Source organism: Daphnia carinata, chromosome 4 (genome assembly GCF_022539665.2).
Source record: "Daphnia carinata strain CSIRO-1 chromosome 4, CSIRO_AGI_Dcar_HiC_V3, whole genome shotgun sequence".
NCBI classification, from domain to species: Eukaryota; Metazoa; Arthropoda; class Branchiopoda; order Diplostraca; family Daphniidae; genus Daphnia; species Daphnia carinata.
The window spans coordinates 7,693,032-7,714,653 of record NC_081334.1 but is presented as its reverse complement, the minus strand read 5'-3'; the positions used below and the strand labels follow the sequence as shown (position 1 = coordinate 7,714,653).

At 40.2% G+C, this 21,622-nt stretch overlaps 1 protein-coding gene across 2 annotated transcripts; it reads right to left on the bottom strand.

The window, feature by feature from the left end:
- Positions 1–585: 585 nt before the first annotated feature.
- LOC130687470 (uncharacterized) lies at positions 586–20,556 on the bottom strand. Of its 2 annotated transcripts, XM_059494893.1 has the most exons (9): positions 20,347–20,556; positions 20,027–20,270; positions 9,788–9,971; positions 8,924–9,180; positions 8,272–8,562; positions 5,607–5,771; positions 4,961–5,098; positions 1,944–2,184; positions 595–959 (listed from the first exon to the last, which is right to left on the bottom strand). In XM_059494893.1, exons 3-9 carry the CDS (start codon positions 9,969–9,971, stop codon positions 826–828), a joined length of 1,410 nt encoding a protein of 469 aa, XP_059350876.1. In that variant the 5' UTR covers positions 20,027–20,270; positions 20,347–20,556; the 3' UTR covers positions 595–825. The 2 variants fall into 2 exon arrangements, with proteins under 2 accessions (XP_057366626.1, XP_059350876.1); XM_057510643.2 differs by lacking the exons at positions 20,027–20,270; positions 20,347–20,556 and adding an exon at positions 19,036–19,327 and having other exon boundaries at positions 586–959.
- Positions 20,557–21,622: the final 1,066 nt, after the last annotated feature.

Genomic DNA, 21,622 nt, shown 5'->3' with positions numbered 1-21,622 from the left:
TCTGCTCTCTCCATGTCATTTCCTGTCGTGTGTGTTTGAGCTTTCGTTATTCTTTTATTTGGACACGAGACATTGTGTTTTGGTGTTTGGACCCTGATAATAGTCGAAAATCGAATTGCAGACAAAGAACGACAACGTGCTTTTTTCCCAACGTCCGGGGGAGTAGCCATTGACATTGAAAAAAGAAATAGATTAAGGATCAGTTTCCCTTTTTCCGATGACAAAACATCCAGTCTGACAAGTGACATGGGTCAACACACACACACACACACACAAAGAATCGGAAATCCCATTGCAAGCGATGGGCTAAGGATTGACCACTGGACCGATAAAGGGCGCCCTTCACATTGTCGCTGTTCTATCTCAGCTGAGGAGACGTTGCCAGTGTGAATTTAAAAAAAGGCAAAAAAAAACAAAAAAAGAAAGATGGCGGACAAGAGCTAGTTGAAACCGTCACTTGAGGGGGAGGGATGATATATTGTCGCCATCATTGTTTTTATATGTATATAAATATCATGTTATGTATATGTTCAGCACGTATCCTCGCACGGCAATAAATAATCAAAGACAAATACGGAGCATTTCATTAACACACAAAAACCAAAAAAATTGAATCGAAAATGACTAGACTATGAAGAGAGACTTTTGGGGTTCGATTGCAATGATTACACACTGTAATGTGACAAACACATAATATGTACACCGATGAATTTTTGGCAGACGAAGGAAGATTGATTTTGTTTACACCTTTTTTTTTTTTTTTTTACTTCACGAGGGGGATTGAAAACAAAAACAAAACAAAACAAAAAAAAAAAAAAAATAGAATTAGTCTACTACTTTGAGATGTTTCCGTCGGATCGTCAAGACATGACCGATGAGGGCGGCGATCACGATCATCCATGACGTCGACGACAGCCGTCTCGCACAACTCGATCGATGCACTGCCGCCTGTTCGTGACCTATTCAAAACACAAACAAAAAATAAATTGTCATCAACTCTATTTTTTATTTTTTTTTTCCCCGCCCTTTCTCCTGATAACCATCCAACCCTCCCCCCTTTTTAAATTTTTTTCTATTCTGGAACGACATCGCATAATTATTCTTTCTGTAACTATCCTATAGCCCAGATAGTACGCGTAGCGAAAAAAAAAAAAAAAACCTTGTACCGACGTGAGTTTCAATTGATGGGGCGTCGTCCAACTACGTCGTTTCTATTGACAAGAAATAAATGGAAGCCGGCAAGGAGCTGGGCAAAACTGGCCAAGATGGGTGAGGACCATCACTCTCTCTCTCCTAACGTACTATATATATATATATATATACGTGTACGTTGTTTTTTTTTGTTTTTTTTTTTCTATGTACACAATCGTCGTAATGGCTGCTCAGGGGTGTTAAGGACAACCCATGCGGGGCTATGTACACACAGTCCATTAACATCCAACGTATTTTTCTCCGTAGCATCATCACGGTAGAAGCTCCGTACGAACGAAACAAACAAATGTATACATTGAAATCAGCTGGAGCCGACCCGGGCTCTTTGGCGTGCGTATTGAGGAATCGTATTGAGTTGTTTGAACGATTCTCCGAGAAATCGCGTACGTTTCTACATCCATATGCGATGGGGACACGACTATTTTGGCGTATGCAAATGATTCGATTGTTGGCGCCTGCCCTTTTTGCGCTGCCGATAGCCAATGAGAATGTGGAAACCCAAAAAAAAAAAAATTTGTGATTGCAAACAACGACCCCATACGAAGTCGACGAAGGTCACTCGATAGTGAAAGTTACACAAGTTCTTTTGTTTTGTTTTGTTTTTTTCCTCGGAAGAAAAAAAGAGAAAGAGAAAGACAAACGTTGCTATGTCTTTGTTTTAAGAATGTGCAAAAAAAAAGAAAGAAAGAAAAAAAGCATTTTTTTTTTTTTTTTTTTTTTTTTTTTGTTACGTTGCGTGACGAAAAGTTGCGTCGTGTCGGGATCGGCATTGGGCGCCCGGCACGTGTAGTTGCCCGAATGGATGTGTTGGATATGCTGTAGCGTCAGCATCGACATAGTCCTCGACGGTGTCAGCGTCAGGTGTGAGCTGATTAATCCCGAGCTTCCAGGGCCTCCAGACTCCGGATATTTACCGTCTTTCAGCAAAGTTCCATTGTGATACCAGAAAATCACCTGGGGCGGATCCGGTGTCTAAGTTGAAACACATTTTTATGTTTAAAAAAATGATTGAATTGTAACTAAGTATATTTAAAAAAAAAAAAAAAAACTTATAAAGAGCTTTAGCAGACATCATTTTTTTTTTTTTTTTTTAAGGGCAATATTGGTTTAAGTTAATGGATTGCCCTTCCAAATGAGATTGGCGTAAAGGTTTATAAAGCAAATTCAATCGGCCGTGTGCCTCGTTCAAATAAAGCCGCTTAAAAAGAGCGAGCCAATAGGAGGAGACGGGCAGAAAAACATACAGAAACTTCTTAAAGTCAACACACTTTTGAAAGATCCGTTCACGTCAGCTGTCAACGTGTTCACACAAGACCTTTTTTTTTTTTTTTTTTATTGCGCCACTGTTTTTTTCCGATCGGCCTCGAAAGAAAAACCTTCCCGGCTGTACAAATCGTTCCTTTACCCCCCCCCCCCCCCGCGCCTCTTTAACGCCATTTGTCTATGATCAGATCAAAAACAAACCCACCCCATAAGAAAGTGGTGGTGGATGAGTTCGTGAAAACGGGGGAAAAAATATGAACGTTTAAGATGTACCCCCCGCCTCCTCCGAAAAGGTCTTTTCAAGTGCAACTTGAAGGGCCACTTTTGGTGCTACCAAAAACTGTTTGCTGTTGATGCGGTTCGACAAAAGACACGGATGTATAAAAGAAAGTCGTAAATAAAGCGGGCGTGATATTTTTATTGGTTTTCTTTTGCCCAACTATTGAATAATATTGATCCGTATTTTTTTTTTTTTAAAGCGTTCGGTCTGGTACGATATCTAGCGAAGCGTTAACGTCAAAGATTTCGTGCAAAAAAATAAAATAAAAAGAGTTGCTCTTCCAAAAAAAAAACAAAAAAAAAATCGCGTTTTTTATTTTCCATGGGCTTATTATTTTTCGTTCAGAATTGAAAACAAACCGTGAGAGATGCTTTTCAAAGTATAACTCCCCCATTCAATGGTAGAAACCAGCACGAGAGAAAGGAAAGAAAAAAAAAAAAAAAAAAAAATGTCATTGACATAAATTAGCCTTTCAAGAAACAGGGTGGTCTAACAGAACATGAAAAAAATAAAAGAAGAAATTTTTTTTTTTTTTTTTTGTGTCTGTGTTTTGATATTGTTCCTTGCGATTGTTAGTACGATGGTCCTGGAACGAGTGGGAGGAGATGTCCCGTTTCCCTTTTTTTTTTTTTTTTTTTAACAATTGGGTATAACTCGTAAAACAGTTGGGGGTAGCTATAGTATGTTGCGCACAGCAAACTAACCGCAGTATAATTGGCGTGAGATTCGAAACTCGGCCTCTCCATTTGTTTTTTCCTTTCTCGTTTTTTTTTTTTATTTTTTTAAATTTAAATAGGAGGGAAGTTTGAATTCAATTTTTAGATTCTAAAAATTCTCGTTTTTTAAGCTGTTTGTCTTTTTTTTTTTTAAATCTATTTTGGTTGTGGGTAAAATAGAAAAAAAAAAAAAAAAAAAAAGAGGCCGACAACTAGAACCTTTTTTGTGGGTACTTCATATCGATGGTAAACCAGAAGAAAACAAATGAGAATAGCCAAGTGGAGGCCAAGATCATCGATATGCTAAAAGCCGAGCAAACAAAACAACTTGACATCGATTTTGAAAAACAAATTGTAAATCAAATGTTTGCCAAGGTGAAAATGATTTTGGCAGCCTGACTTTTTTTGTTTGTTTTGTTTTAAGTGAATTAAGAAAAATATCGATGACTACTTAGTCTTTCAAAAGTGGTTGGACAACGTTTGCAAAAGACTCTGAAAAGACATTTGCCTTGTTTTACGACTGGGGCTTATCATGATGGACGCTGATAGAAACTCGTCTTTTGTTTTCTGTATCTACATCGTACCTTTTTGTTCTACAAAGACTTTCATCGAACGCGAACCTATATATCTACAAACGAAGACCGTCTTAATAAGGAATTCCGGTGCCTTTAATGGGAATTCGCTACAGAACTGGAACATTTCTGTGTTCTCACTGAGCAACAAGAAAAAAAAAAGAAAACCTAGTCCCCATTTCCATGGCATGTTACACGTTATACTCCTTGCCCTGGATCTAGAATATAGCTTATCTCAAATACGCGAACGTATATATATATATATATCTATACTATACACAATGAATGTGATAGATAATAAATATACAATGCCAAAGCTGTACGGACGGGTTCGGGCTTAAGGGTTATCTTCCACACGAAACCCCCCCCCCCTTCCCCCACACGATGAACGATAGCTGAATATAGTCCCGATGATAAACGGCTAACAGCACTCATCACTTCTTCCCTATGCATCGTCGTTATGGACGTGTACGTTATCCCCTTGAAACACGGGGAATAGCTAAAGAGGGGGTTTCAAACAGCTTAGAGAAAGCAAAACGACAGCTCCATCTGCATGGAGATAGACCTATTAAACGTGAAGCCTCTCCATATAGCTCCACCTACGTTCTACGGTGGTACAGGAATGAATACATTAATAGCTAAAAACATTATGGGACGAGCTCTTCGCTAATGAAAATTTAAAAACAATAAAATAAAAAGGAAAGCTCGGCCGCCATGATACATAAAAACAGCTGTTGCAGCGTTTGATGGCGAACATTCAAATAAAAAAAAAAAAAATGGCGTGGCGATGCGATCATGTGATTTTAATTAGGGCGGGGCCCCCCCATCGTCTTAACAACTGCCTCAAGTTGTCGGTATCAAAGATCTCTGTCCTTATTATTATTACCATTTTTTTTTAAGGTTATGTACACATTTACATTGTCAACGATGCAGACGAGAGTCAGCGACGGCGTGAGGATGTCGACGTGGGAGACTTGGCCTCCGAGGATGACGGCCTGCGGACTGGCGACGTGCAAGTGGAAGGCGTGCACCACGGCGCCCGTTCTCGTCGGTATCTGCACAATTTCCCGCAGGAATGGCGGTTTTTGAAGAAGACAGTGTTCTTTTTTTCTGTTAAGCGTTTCATGTACGTAAAGTGACATGACTACACCAGCCCGGCAACGTAATGACCGACATAATTTGATTGCATTTTACATTAGCCAAGTAAAACAAAAGAACTCTTTTTTATTATTATTTTTTTTTTTTTCTAGGGCCGAAACTTGTGTCAGCGATAATTATCCCAAGAAAAACATAAAGAGCCACTGTGTGTTTTTCTTTTGCACGTTTGAATGCCTTCCCCCCCCCCCCACCCAATTTGCTGCACTTCGAATAGATCTCTTTTCTTTGCAACTGAAAATCTAATCACTTCTTTCCCCCATTACGCAGTAAAAAAAAAAAAAAAGAATTGCCAATTTATGTAAATGCGATTTTTGCCGTCGAGCAGAGGATGCGCACGCAACTCAATTTTAGTGCTTTGTTGTTCGGGAGTTAAAAAATTGTTCGGGAATATAAAATGTAATCTACCTGACAATAGTAAGTGCCTTCGTCTCGTTTCTGTAGAAATTTGATTTCCAACGTCCATTCGGAGGCCTCGGTTTCGCTGTGCTTGACGCGAAATCGGGCGTCGGCCGTGTAAGTCAACACACCTGAGGTCAGGATATGCCAATCTCTGATGCGAATCCAAGTCACCTGAAATCAACCAGTTCCAAGAAAGGGAAAGAAGAAAAAAAAAAAAATGAGTTCAGTTTGGATGTTTTGCGTGTGAAATAAATAAAAGCAACGGGAACTTTCGTGCAAATCCAGCGGACAAAGAGATAAAAGCGCGTGCACACGATTTGAATTTTAGTGCATATACACAACTCGCGTTTTTAGCGAAAACACGTTTTCGAATCGATAAACTTCCCGAGATATGGAACGAATATCTCTTCATGACGGCGGGATTTTTTTTTTAAATAAATGAACCTAAAAAAAAATGACGACAACAACAAAATACAAAAGAAAAAAAAAAACCGTTTTTGGATGACGAACGAAAATGTCTGCATCTGTCGCAGGAAGAGTTTCCTGCGAGACATTCGAGTGCGTCTAACGTTCAAAGGCTAGAAAGAAAAAAGAATTTTTTGTTTTCCGTCCCCCTCTTCTATTTGATTCGTTTTTTTTTTTTTTTTTTTTTTGCTTTCGTGTAAACAGCAGCAAAGAGTGGCAAACACAGGTGGATTGATGGTGCGATCTAGACCATATGACAAGGCCATCATTTAACAAAAAAAAAAAAAAAAAAAAAAAAAAAAAAAAAGGGCCGCAAACGACGAGCCGCTTGCCGTCATATTGCTTTCTGTGCGTTACGCAACTTGGCGACAACAACACACCGTTCATTACGCACGCAGACGACAACCCCCCCCCCTCCCCTCAATTTTTCTTTTTTGGCTAACGCGAGTTGGATTTGCAAAATAGACTCCGACATCGAAACGAGAAAATAGGTAGGAACTTTACTTCCGCGTCTTATTTTATTAACAGGTGACAACGAGGCCACTCACGAACGTGCACGTGAGTTTTCCCGAGAACACACGTTTAATTAATCCCCCAAGCAATTCGGTTTAAATCGAAACATTGTTTCGAAGTTTTAGCCAAACGGGGGGTGGATTGAGGATGTGCTATTCTGACCGATGACAAAAATTATGGCACGCGCATTCATTATTTCAGAAAACTTACGAGCTTCTCCCGGCGCGCTTCGAAAGCAATCGAAATCGGATTAGATAGGAGACATAACTCGATTAACTATCAAACAGTTCTTGGCCTAAATCTTGCTTTAGTCTCGTGCAATCTTACGGCAAACTTTTTTTTATTTAAAAAATTTTTCTTTTTTTTTTTTTCAAGAGTGGAGGCCTCCATAAATACAAGCGGGGGCCAATCTGATCGATAAAGTCTTTATCTTTTTCGAGGTCGGCCAACATCCAACAGAGAGATCCGCTTTTCCCCGACGGTGGTTCTTTACACGCACACTTACACCCGGGCAAACATCTTGTCAAGAGTATTTTTTTTTTTAGGCTTTTATACAGCGCAGGACGAAATGCTCTGCGGGCACTCACGCAATATTACCAAACGAAACGTAAGACGCGAGAAAATGAAATAAAATTTCATTTTTCATTAACGAGACGAAGGGGAGAAAGCAAAACAAACAGCGTGTACTCTTTAATCTAATCGCAAAGACGCCATGTTTGCGCAAAGACGCACAGTTCTTCCTCAGTTTAATCTGCCCGGCAAGTTGTCCCCAACGGAGAAAAATTGAAACAATCGAAGCTTTAATAAAATTTTTTTTTTTTTTTTTACGTCGAGCAGGTGAAAAATAAAAGCAGTTGACTTTTGACATTCCCATCTAACCGTTTCACGCAAGCAAACAAAAAAAAAAAAAAATCCCCAATGTTTTGAATGAAGTTCCGCAATATTTCGCCTTTCCCGCCTGCGCTTTAACTAATGAGATATTGAATTTCTTAGCGACGCGAAAGATCTCGAGAACTGCCGAATGGATTTTTTAAATCTGGCAACACAGAAAAAGATGGAATTATTATTATTATTTTATTTATTCATTTATTTTTTTTTTTTTTGCTAATCCACTGCAACGACGGGGACTTATATGCGAAACGTAACGATTTCCTGTTCGACTGCTTTAATTGGCCCGGACGTAATCGATGTCGTTTCTCCGGCAAAACTTCTGCTCCCCCCCCCCCCCTCTCTCTTTTTGTTGTTTTTGTTGTTCGTTTCTTTTTTCGGTATCAAAGTAAAGCTGTCGGAATCAAGACAAGATAAGTTTCCTTTTAGCGGTTGTTGGAGTGCGAAATCGTGGCGCACATTCGATCTCTTCCCAAACGCCCACGTTTCACACACACACACACACACACGACAGTCAAACATATTCATTTCCTTTGATGACGTTTCTCTCTTGAATCATCAATAAAAAGAAATGTACCGTTTGAAATCCAAGAAAGGTTTAAAAAAAAAAATGGGGGTGGGGGGAGCGGTTGTTCGTAATCTCTACCTGTACAACTATGGTGGTGGGTGATGTTAACAAGTTTCGTGTGAGAGCTACTTCCCCGTATCCCCCCACCCCCCCCCTTGGCCGTCCTTTGAAAATTCATTTCATACGGAAGAAAAGCGATTGAAGAAGAGATGTATATATATATATATATATATTTACTTGATGCTGTGAATTTTTGAGGCGACATCGTAGAAATGCCGTTTGTCCCAGACTGGCTGTCACGTTGGTTTCCAGCGCACCGGAGAAAGCCGCTTCTGATTCGCTTGTTTCGTCTTTACTCGCAAAATGCGCAGCGGCTGTCGTCGCATCCTGCAACGATCCGGCTGCCAACCGTCGGCCAATTTCCGACTCGTCCAACGCACTTAACGCACCGATGCCTCTGCTATCGTCAAAGTTATGGTCGTCAAAACCCGCTAAAGGGTACTTGGCATCCAACATTATCGTCCCAATCTTTTCCAATACAAGAAAAAAAAAAAGAAACAAAAGAAAAATAAAATAAGGGTAAATTACATAAATATAAAATATGCCCGTCTAGCTGGTCGATATTCAAAAAAAAAAAAAAGAAAGAAAACATTCAACCCCTTTTGTAAGAATGCTAGTAAAAGCGGACAATATCGAATACAGATGACCCCAAGCAAAAGCCATTGACCGAAAACGACGAGGGGGGAGGGCCAATTCGGTTGTTGTTTGGTCGTATATCCCTTTGCCAATTGTCTCTCTCTCTCTCTCTCTCTCCCTCCATGTATATATATCTATTCTTTGTGATGAAATAACCCTTCTCCATTCTTATTTCTCTCTTTTGTGAAATTACATCGGCCTGCTCGCTGCGACTTGATGACACGACTGGCGCTGTTTGACGACCTCGTCTTCGCAGTTGTTGTCCTTTCGTCGTTGATGCTATTTGTCGAGTCCGTCGAGCGTCAGTTACTGGTCCGACCGTATCAACCATGTCAGATGGTAATCGACTACTCCCCCGCTCCGGCTCCACGTCGCCGGCCAATAACTGCCATCCGTCGTTCTTCATCGCCAAAGACTGTCCGTCTTCAATCACCTCCTGTTTCGCAAAACCTTTTCATGACGACACATAATGAAATAAGAAAACAAAACAAAATATATATATATATATATACGATCGTTATTCACAAAGTAATAAATATTACGCTGCAAGGCATGGCCTCTTTTTTTTTGTGTGTACCCAAAATCATGATCTGAATGTACAACGAGTAGCGTACAAGTAAAGGGCAATCCAATCTTGTTCTCAAACTTTTTTTTTTTTTTTTTTTTTTTTTGCCAAAGCGGGACGTCGACGTGCATTCGATTGTTATTGCAGAATCAATGAACCCCTCCCCATTTTCGAGAGTATCGCACAAAACGAATAAGAAACAGGAGTTTTGCTAAGTATTCAAACGAAAAAAAAAAAGGAAGCCATTATTGAATTTTACAAGCTTCGTTTTGAAAAAAAAAAAAAAAAAAATGATTTTCATAGAGCCTCTTATTCATCGTTGCAATAAATTTTGCAAGTTTTTTTTTGTTGCTTCAGAATATCAAGTTCGTAAATGGTAGGCTGCTTGGCTTGAAAAGGATGCTTGCGTTTTCGCACGCAAACTTCACAAATTCGATTGTACGACACAGGGCAACTGCCGTCAAAGTGTTGGACGGCGAGCGTCAAACTTACCGGCTGTCGGAGGCTGTGCGGACGCGATGGCGAAGAGCAGGAGACTGAACGCGATGAACACAATGGGATATGGTTGCAACGGCTGCTTAGACTGATGAAAATGATGTAACGGTCGCCCACCAATGTCGCAGCACCTGCCACCGTGTATTGGACTACTATTGCAGTTATCCAGGTGGAAAGTCATCTGCGATAACAAGAAAGAAAAAGAATATCAGTCATATTCACCAAAGTGCGTCACGACATGACAATAGAATTGCTTCTGAATTATTCCGACTAAAAAAAAAAAAAAAAAGAAAAGAAAAAAATCGAATATAAAAATTTGCATCAACAAGGATGTGGGGGGGAGGTGTCGTTTGATGTAATGGGGCGTGGCAGTACGGGAGTATCCCTTAGGCCTATTGTTTCCAGTCAAGAACGATGTTCAGTTTTGGAACCGTCAAATTCACGTTTAATACGAAAAAAAAAAAAAAAAAGAGAAAAATTCAGTTGTAATCGGCTATGCATTCACGATGAGTTCATGTCACATTAGTCAACTACTGGAATAGCTTGTTCGTTGGCAATAACGCCAACGGCAGGACGGATTACATCTGTGTGAAAGGGAAGACTCGTTGTACCCGCGTACCTTTTGTCATCATCTTTGACGAAACGCAGAATCAGACGCAGACGACTTTCCAATTCAAATGATAGAAATCCTTACAGCTATTCTAGGATGTCATCCATTACTGCGTTTCTTTTGTTTCATTTTTTTCTTTTTTCTTTTTCCTTTTTCCTTCTCGAAAATAGAATAATATACAATGCTTAAATTCAGCCCGGGTAACAACATAAAGATCATAAAGAGATATGGACTCGAGACGCTAGTTTTTTTCTTTTGGACGACTCCCTTTGATTTTGGCACCGACGCTCGTGTTAGAAAATAAAAGGGCGTGGCAGGCTGTTTGATCTTTACGCAGGAAGCCCATCGTAACGTGTTGTGGACAGAAGACAAAAAAAAAAAAACAAAAAAAAAAAAAGGATTGACACTCCACCACCCCACTCGCAAGTATTAATCATCAAACAAAGGTAATAATAATATCAAGACACCCGCCGCTACACCAACTCCGAGGGGCTGGGCCCTCCACTTCAGGCACTCACGAGCTCGTTAGCTTTTATTTGTTTACACGTTTCCTCCCTTTTTCTTTCTCTTTTGCGTAGGTGATGAGACGCGAAAGACGTGGAATTTTTGCTCGCCTCGTCTAATTAAGCCGCTTCTCAACTTGTTAAGACTGGTGGCGCACGTAAATTCGTGTTTTACGTCAAACGAAAATTGAATTTGACTTTGGCCGAAAGTCAGAGAAATACAAAAGGATCGGGCACCGATTCTTCGTTCGAAGAAACTGGACGATCTGTAAAGATTGGAGAGGGACTCTAGGTCCTCGCACGTCCATCCTCTGGATCCTTGACGAGGGCTATTTGAAAATCCTTCAACTTTCTTTCTCAATTGAAAACAAAAATGCCGAACAAACAGGTTTCATTTCGGAAAGAAAAAAAAAATCTTTTTCGAATTTCGTATCGCCATCTGACGTCAATGCTAACACTTAATTGTACGTCCATAAAACAATGAAGGTATAGAGCAATACATCCGAAAATCAAAAATCGAAGAGCTCAAATTATGCGTTTGATCCGGATGCTGACGCAAGGACGAAAAAAAAAAAATTTTATAAATAAACGAAGCCTATATAAAAGAGTCGAGATGTCATCAAATTCCAGTCCTGCTCTCCGGCATGATCCATTCTCTCTCTCTTTCTTTTTTTGGCTATCGATTTTTTGTTTTTCTTATACGAAGAGAAAGAAGAAAGATGGGGCAAGAGCAATAAGAAACTGTAGCCTATTGGTTCAGTAAAAAACCTGTCACAAAGAGATGAGACTGGACAGGAATAGAAATTTACTTTTATATCAATACCCCCCGTCTCTCTGCCATCCCCCCCCCCTCCCTCCCACAAAAGCTCAATAGCAAAGAGGAGCGTGGGCCGTTGGGCCAAAAACAAACAGTTGGAACGTCATTCACTTTTGAAACGACACAGCCAAACATAAAATAGAAACAGGAAAGATTACGGACATGTTACGAGCGAAATAGGGATAAGATGCAACTTCTTCATTTCTGGTTATTGTCCAGTTGCATTCGGCGTCCCTCTTTTTGTGTGTGTTGCGTTGCACTGCACGAACACGGTAAAAGCATGGGATCCACTAACACGTGCCATGTCCACCTCGTCGAACTTGAAAGTGGAAATCGAGATATCGTGTCCGCTTCATGTATCCGCAAGCTCATTGCCTATTCGTCGCTTTTCTGCTCTTCATTTTCGTGAGTATCTCCCGTGTTATTGTAGCGTCACGCGCTCGCTATCCTTACGTCCTCCCCCCCCCATTCTACATTCTCACTGCTGGAATACGTAATCCCATTGCGCTATTTTGATTGCCAATCGGGCGCACCGAGATCGACCCCAAATCCGGACCAATAAAACCTCCGCTTAAATGCCTCTCTCTACTGTGCGTAAAAAGGGACAATAAAAATTTTGATTTTCTTCTTTCGATTTTTACGTCCTCGTGTTTTGCCCCCCATGATTTGAAGGGGGGGGGGCTTCAAATCATTTGCGGACCTTGTTTCCAATTTTCTTTTTTTTTTTTTTCCTATTCCTTAATACCCCGCCGACTTTCGAATTTCAAGAAGGAAAGACGAGACTCTTACGGATGAGTTTGTCCCAATTGATCCGTTGACTCTGTCCTCCATCCGATTCGCTTCGATTTTTCTTGTATTGCTCTCGAACACGTCGTGTAGAAAAAAAAAAAAAAAAAACTAAAACGATGTGATTTATAAAACAGTGGCGATTGCGAGGGACTCATTGATCAGCAAAATGAAACACAACAGAAAATATGTTTCAGATGGCAATATTCGTTCAGTACACATTAGTCGGAGCCGGAACCTTCTGTGCTGCCATCTGATATTATTCAATATCGATACAGACCAAAGCCAACGTTACATGTAGCAAACGACAAGTAATGAAAAAACACCAGGACGAATGGATTCATTGTAACGTTTTTTTTTTCCTTCTTCTTCTTCTTCCATCTACTCCGGAAAAAAACCCGGTTGGAAGATTCTCTCACGACTTCCTAATTCCTTTTTTTTTTCCCTTCCTGTTCTCTTCTTCCCCAAAGGAAACATGTATCATCTTCCTTTTGTGATGGCATAACCTCATCTTTTGCCTGTAACTTGATGGATTTGTTTCGACTTTAGACTCGGTGCCCACAGATTCGGCGAGTAATCACCGTCGAGCAGCAACGAGCAGGGTTTTGTAATCTTCTCAACTTCGACCCACTCAAAGCATTTCTACTTATCCGGCCTTTGCGCCTCTTTTTTTTTCCCCCCCCCCTCCACCCTCTCCATTTATTTTTTTTTTTTTTTAACGGACGGAAAGCCGGGAATGAGATTCATCTGACGGAACTGCTGCTCTCGACCCATCTCTTGTCAATTGAATTTAAGATCGATAGCGCGGGCCGGTTTAGTTTGCATCGACATCCCCCTTGCAGCAAAGTCATTTAAGATACAATAGGATCTTTGCCCGGCTCTAACAGCCTCTGTGCCATGAGAAATAATTAACCAATCCACCGAGAGCGGGTGTAGTGCGCGTCAAGCTAGTCGAACATCACACGTTACTTATCCACTTTGTAACGCAATAAAACTGTACTGTACAATAACAGGGGCCGATGCACATGTGTGTGTGTGTGTGTAGGCATGGAAAGTGGGACGATGACGTGCTGTTCTAAATTTATCGCGTGCGGGAAGGCATAGAAAAAAAATAAAAATAAACGATTGTTTTGACAGGGAGGGGAGGGGGGACGTTCGGGAAGGCAAAGACAATAGAAATTCTTGAAGGTCCGCCTTTTGTTATTTGCATGTTATAGGGAAAATGATGAATCGGTTGGCAAGCCAAAGGAGTTGGGAAAACATTATTACGGGGGATATCGGTTGAAATCCAATTAAGTTTAAAAGGGATCGCGATGCGGCCACTCATCATCATTGTCTCATCCATTCTAGTCAGCGTTTTCAGACTGAATTACACGGTCAATAGAATAAAGCGCAAATAACAATAATAAACAACATCGCAATAAATTGCGGGAGTTGCGTTACTACGAATGGCAAAACAACAACAACAAAAAAAGAGGACCGTTTCGGTATAGCGACGCTGACTAGAATTTCAACGTATGCATTATTCATGCTTATAAAAAAAAAAAAAAGAAAAAAAAAAAAGAAAAAGGATTTTCCCTTTTTATTTTTTATCAATGCTTTAACACTCTCGCCTACTACAACGCCTCTCACTTTCCATCAATTTACACGTTGCTCAACGAAACAATTTCCCGCAAAAAATATGGAAGAGCCAAAAATGGAGGACATGACACGAGGCAATGACAATCTAACGCGGCACAAAAAAAAAAATTGTCCTTAAAAACTTGCGTAAACTTAAATCTGGTGTCTCGCTCATTTCGCTAGGAAGAAAAAAGGGACTTCGTGGGGGGGGGGGGGGGGCCCTCTGGACTTGATGCATGTCTGACAGTTTATTAGATTGCAGCAGAACTTCTCGCAAGTGTTACGTTATTTTTAGCTACTGGATTCTCCAGAGACAAGTAGGAAACAAAAAAAAAAAAAAAAAAAAGGAAATACTACAATACAATACAAATAAATTCAAACAAAATAAAAGACAACGCCATCGGGCTCCCCAAGTTTCCACTCCAACATGTCTCTCTGGTTGCCATCTCTCGCCGTAAGAAAATACAAACGAAAGACACAGCAGAAAGAGGGCAGCCAAAACTTGAGCTTTTTTCTTCTTCGTTTTTGTTTCCGAGTAGACAGAGAATAAAATAAGAAGAAGAAGAAGAAAAAAAAAAAAAAAAAAAGGCCTTGGCTTTATTCTCTTCTTATTATTAAGACAAGAGAGACGACTTGTATCAATTCTTGGATGCCTCCCTCGCACTGACTTTTTGTTTTGTATTGCTTCCTCCCCCAACTGTGCTGCATATGAACATCATCTACGAGTTAAAAACACTTTGCTACAACTTTCTTGTTAGACCTTTCTCTCCACGGTGCTGATTTCAAAAACATTTCTTCCCTCGCCCTTCTTTGCCATGAGCTTAATTAGATTCACTGGCAAGCGAGATGAAAGGACTTGCCAGACAACCGCAGTGTTTCAAAATTGTGTCTATACGTTCATCAAGCAAAAACAGAAAAGGGGAAGAAATAAAAAATAAAAATAAAACATGCCTAAATTAGTGAGACAAATGGCAAAAGAAATTGCGGGGGTGATTTTCAAAATAGGTCAAACTAAAGTGACATAGATTTCAAGCAAAATCATTTACATTTTTTTTTTTTTTTTTTTTTTTTGGGGGTGTCTTCCTCAAATTTTTTAATTAGTGAAACCCTCTCGTGAAAATTTAAGAAATAGTTGCTTTCTTCGTTTTTTTTTTTTTTTTTTTTTTTAATTTCATAGAATTATCAAGTTTCTTGAAAAAAAGAGAAACTTCCGGTACGAAAAAAGAAAGAGGAAACTCCTTGGATACTCTACGACATCGGAAGCGAGAAGACGCTAGAGAAGTGAGCTGTTACCTCGATGAATCATGAATACCAAGTAGATCATAAGAGTTTCTAGTCGCCCTCCCCCCCTTTTGTCACCAACGGGAATGAGATATGCTTATTTTCTTCTATGTCACACACACACACACACAGACACAGACACACTTCTCTATTGGCTATGCCCATTTGCCCTTCATTGCAACGCATCCCGCCGTCACGTAAAAATCAAAGAAGCGTTTCTATTCCGCCGCTCGACTTGATTTCACTTGATGATGAAGAACTCCATCTATTGATCGATTTTTGAAAAATTATTTTTTATTTTTTATTTTTTTTAAGTTGACGGCCGGATGAGTAGAGATTTTAAAATGAGGAAGAGTCGGCCGTGCGGATGTTTGCGGTCCACGCTACGATGAACAATTAAGTAAAACTAGTTCGATTGTGCCTCGTAGTTGAGTCACGCCACCTACCGAGCCGCCCACTCAAAGAAGAAAAAAAAAATTCACGCGCGCCTTCGTACAGAATGAAACGCCGTGCACCCCGTCACCTTCTTGACATCGGATCAATCCGTTGATACACAAGACTCCGGCAAACAGGAATGGAAGGAGGCCCAATGTACCAATCGTCAGTAGAAAGCTGAGGAAAGAAGGCTTCCTGCCCGCTTTTTTTTTTTTCTGACTACCAATATTCAAATGTCAATGGGCTTTTGTGAACCACGGCGGAACGACAGTGGATTAAAAGAATCAAAAAAAAAAAATAAGAATAAAAATAAAACGATTTGAAAAAGGGGGAGGAAATAGGAACGGGTCAAAATTCAATGGAAGAAATCAATTTGAACTTTTTTCAAGTATAGGCTAAAAGGACTGATCTTCCACTTGATCCAACTTTTCTTTCTACTTTCATGAAAAGCTGTGGCGTGTCACTGAAGAGCATCAGCATTTGAGAGGCCTGGCCAGCGTCGCTGAACTAAACTTGAATAACAGGACCTCGAACATAGGGCATGATCTAACGTCAAAATTACCCTTTACGAGACAATCGATTTTCAGCATCGTATTCATATTCAATCTTCTGAAGAATCTTAATTTATTGATCACCAGACCAGAAATTTCGAGAAGGAGCCTTAACGATTTTAATGTTCGGTATGAGCTTTAAAAAAAAGGAAAAGGCAAGTGGCTTTAAAATTTAGTTTGAAGCGTAATCACTACCTTTTCCCAATTAACATAAAATTTGCATATTCCACTTAAGTGATTTTGCAGGAAGCATGGCGACCAACGTACGTTTATTTTTCCGTAATTGCTGCGCTGTGTTTAATGCAAAACTCGGAACAATGGTAGTCGTCGTTACCATTTAATTACCCCACGGTCCCCTCAAGAGTCTGTTAAACAAAAGGCAAACGCGACGCACCAAATCTATAACTAATAGAGCCATTAACGCTGAAAAAAGAAAAAAAAAATCGAGATAAATAATCACGTTTGGAATGATGTCGGCCGAAAAAGCAACAATTCTTCATCGGAACAAACGTCAGCAATAGAAAAAACAAACTGCTGGCCACCTGTTTTCGTTGGAACTTGTAGTTGCCAAAACTACGCGAGTGGGACCTTTGGCATCTGAATAATGTCATCGGTGTACCACAAAAACTCGTAGGAAAAAGTTGGCAAGTCGATCATTTAAAACCTTCGAAATAAAAAATGGCGAGCATAGATTGGCTGTACGTAGAGAAAACGGCGACAGGCATTGAAAGGACGTTCCATCCGTTTTTGGGGCAAATAATAGGATTTGTTCGGCATTGTAAACTTAGACAATCGATTTCCTATAACTAAAACATGTCTTCCTATTTTTGTATTGCCCCAAAAACCCAAAATGCGTCCTGCTTCCGGCTTCATTTCCACATCCGCAATGGATTGCCAGTCCTATCGCAGTTTGTGTAACTCATCTTCAATTTTCAGAAATTCAATGATTTAATTTGACTCGTTTGGGAATTAGGGTCGATCGAACTGGGTGTATCACACACCTGATGCTGAACAGCAACTAAATGTTTACGCATCCAATCAAGTCGGGGTAATCCATTTCACAAGAGTTCTACAAACAGGTTTTTTTTTTCTCATAAAGCAAAATGCAAATAAACCTTCGTCAGTGACCGGACAAAGTGATTGGCTGACTGTGACGCGCGACCTTGTTTTGAATAACAAGTTTTTGATTGAATAATCAGCGAAATAAAAACAAGGACTTTTAAGGGATTTTACGTTAGCCAGAGAACGAACCTATATGGACGTAACAGAATGCGCCAACCGACTGTCAAGGAAAAAACTTCGAGTATCCTGTACATGAAACTAGCAAGTTGACGAATGTGGATACAACTATCAAAAATTCCGCAATCAAATGGAGAGATTTCGCCAGTCAGTGTGGTAAAGCTAGTCAAAGAAACGAGGCGAAAATAAAAAGTTTGGGAGGTGGGGGGTGAAATATTTCCGTATTTATTTGTCGGATTCCGCATGAACAAAAAGAAAAGAAACGAAAATGAGGAGCTACCCGCAGTGTCGGGTGGGCTAACGGATCGATGTCGATGGATCAACCTGACAGTATGAGCCTGATAGACCTCCGGCTGGGAGTCCCCCCCCTCCCCCTGCGGGCTCCCGCCAAAAGATTGCGAGACCGGAAGCAAGACGGTCCGGATATCGGGATAGAAAAAAAAATGCAATAGGATCGTGGAAAGAAACAAAACGTAATGAAGAAAAATCACGAGCCAATGGATTAAATGAAAAAAAAAAAAAAAAAAAAAAAGACTTTGCAACGTCTCAACTGAAGGGCAGGAATTGATCCAGCATTACCTCTAGTAGCCTGCCCCTACAACAACAACAAAATCCCCTAGATAATAAGAAGAGCTATGCGGAATGTCTACATTCCCGTATAACATCCAAACGGAATAGAAGCTAATAGAAAGTCATTCGAAACGACAAGTATTTGCGTTACTTGTTTTCTTGGCATGCGAAATACCACAATGCCGTACGTAAAGGCCAAGCAGAATGTCGAAGAGGCATTTTGGAATTACGCTCAATCGAAGTAACAGCAAAAGCAACTTTCCAAAAAGAAGAAAACATTTCAAAATGTCAAATCAAATCAAAACAATTACGCATTTTTTTTTTTTAATCTGTCAATCGACATAAATATTGAGAATTTTTTTTTTTTACGTATTGCTCTTCAATCTTTGTGAAGGCGGATGATAAACGACCTGCGTAATTGTTGTGGAAAAAAAAAAGCTAGCGGGAGGATGCCAAGTTCGATGAAAGGCGTGTCTCAAAATGAACGTAATTCAATTGATTGAGCAACGGCTTCGATACGAATCGTGGGAATCATGTCACTTTGTAGTACCGTAATTGTCAGAGGGATTGATCGACAAAACTGCCCCGTTGGACATTCATCACTACATTATTACGATTCCAGCTTTCAAACCACGGGTATAGGGCAACAAGAAAAAAATTGCCGGAATATTTGCTCTAGTGGGCAAAAAAAAAAAAAAAAAAAGAAGATGGCCAAATGGATGGAGAACGCATCCAGCACGGCTCAGTGACGTTGCTGAATTTCTTCTGCGAAAATGGATCGTACCAAATTGGCATATGTCTCTAAACAATTGCGCGATTCTACAGCACAATACCTTTGTCAATGGGAGGAGCCCGTCCTGCAAGAAGGATTGGAAATTCCGGTGTAATCGAATAAGACGGTGATTGCGACAGTTCCAGGAAACAAAAACACACCCACCAAACGGCCTTTTGAAAAATTCACCGCAACCAATGGAAGCAATCAACTTCCATTTTTGCAACATTCAGAGCACTATGGTTCGATAAAAAAAAAAAAAAAAAAAAAATTCACGGAAACGAGAAAAATTGGTTGAACGGACAACCAACATCCAGCACATCTACAACATCCACCAGCGATCTAAAGAGGGAGGAGGACACACGGGCTGGAAACGTAGATCAAGAAGCGGAGGAGACTAAAAACGACTCCCGGAATGGATGCCGTGCGGGAGTGTTTTGCCCGTGTGTCTGCGATGGTCTCTCAATGTGTTTCACAATGCTATCGTGCAATTTAAGAACGCGTGCGCAGTAGGGATCACTAAAGAGGAACCCACGCAGAGCACCAGGTTTGAAAAGTAAAAAAAAAATTGAATGCATTTCTGATTAACATTCTTGAATTGCCACCTACTGTGCTAATGGGCTCCAAAGAAAAGGAACAGCAAACTTGTAACGAGGAAAAAATAACTTCATCTTCCTATTTTCCTAATTTACGTTTCTACGTGCAAAGAGTGGGGGGGATCAAATGTTTACATCTAGACAGAATGGCTTTTAATAAATGAAACAGTTTGCGCACGAAGGCGAACATGCAAAAAGAAAATGGCTGTTGAGTAACGTATGTTACGTACAGCGTGCAACATCAAACGAGAAAATAGAGCGTAGGGGTAAGAGAAAGCCAGTGAGTCCGAAGTGGAGATTGATCCAAAATGATTAGATTAAAGAACTTGTCCAACCTTTCTCCAACTGAATCTTTCACGGCTTGTAACGTGTCGTGATGTGAAACTGCCTGTGCAACTCATCGGACATGCAGAGAGCACAAAAACAAAAAATATCAATAAAAAATGGCCAACTTACATTTTGTGTTTGTTGTCAAACTCGAATCCGTGTGGCAATTCCATCGGGCGAAAGGAGGTTACCACTCAAACAAACAAAAGAGATTAGGTTTGTTTCTCGTTCATGACAAGTGTGGTAAGGAAGCTGGTTTATTTCCTGGGATGCAGCGGGCAGATCTCATTCCCTCGATTTCAGCACGTGTCGAGAAATTTCATCGGCTTGTTTCCCATTCTTGTCACGGCTGTCCACGTTCTACGAGTATTATCTAAAACACGAGAGAGAAAAAAAAAGACACAAATCTCAAATGGTGTACGCAAATGGCAATGAATATTACATAATACTTTCGTGTTCACATGTTACATCCTTGCACCAGAAATTTCTAGAATCACTTTGGTTGATTGGCGTTACACTAAGTAGTGAAATGTGCAGATACAAATAAATAATGTGCAATGCATCAGGGACATTTACGTTTGATCTTCCAGTTGTAAATTGCTCAAGTGCCAGCGAGGGAAAAGAAAACTAGCTATTGTAAAAATGTCCTCGCTCGGAACGCCAGGAAACGCAGACTGAAGTCAACGAGGCAGCCCACCGTACAATTCATGGCGGGTACATGGCCGCATGGCGTAGCAGACGCGTCATTTCGTTGCATCATTTTTTGGGGATTTTATTTTGTTTTCCATCTTCTTTTACATGTATATTCCAGACTTTTTTAAATGTAAAAAATGTAAAACAGTGGGAAAAAACAATTGCATGTTCAATTGTATACTATTTATCGTACATCTTTTTCTTTTGTTTTTATTTTGCGAGCGATGGCAGTCTTTTGTTTTCAGTTGGCTGTTTGTTTCCTCCGTTTTGTTCTTTATGTACGCAGTGTATATGAACAGTCTTTACGTCCGTGGCATTTGCATACATTGGATTCAATACTGTTGGCCCCTGTAATAGTCTCTATTTTGTACCGTGTAAACTGGCATGGCTCGTATAAAGAACGATGGAAATAAGAAGAACCTGAAATATGGAGACACACAATCGCGAAATGGAAGCGAATGAATGAATAGGCAGCGACTGGGGGTAAAAGAAACTGCAGTGTGTTACGGTGACGTCTCGTATTCGTCTGTTTCGTTTTCTCTCTTCTAGAAGCTGTGTAAGACTGACGGCATCAAAGAATAGGGACGTAATCCAGTTTTCGTCGTATTCTATAATAACCTCCTTAGCCTTCCCGTTCTTGTTGCTGCCTCCAGAGAACAATATTCATCTCTCCTGCAGTTGTGACGCGTGTCAACGATCCAAGATTTGGACGTTGTGCCAATGTTATTGTAATATAGCTTAGAAAACAAATTTTCGCCTATTCCGTACTCTGTGTTGGGATATCCTTTTTTTGTTATTATTATTATTTGACGGTGTGTCACAACGTAGAAAACGGACGGCTTTCCATGATTTCAAACGAAACAAAAAAAAACTGGGTGTGGATAATCAGTTTCTGTGGAAATGAGTGACACAGTTATCGCCGTTTGGCCGTATTCTGAAAATCGTCAAGCCACGTTTCCTTCGTCGCGGCTCATTTCAGTAAAGGATAAATATTTATGTCTGCATTTTTTGAAATGAAAAAGCGAAGGGGCG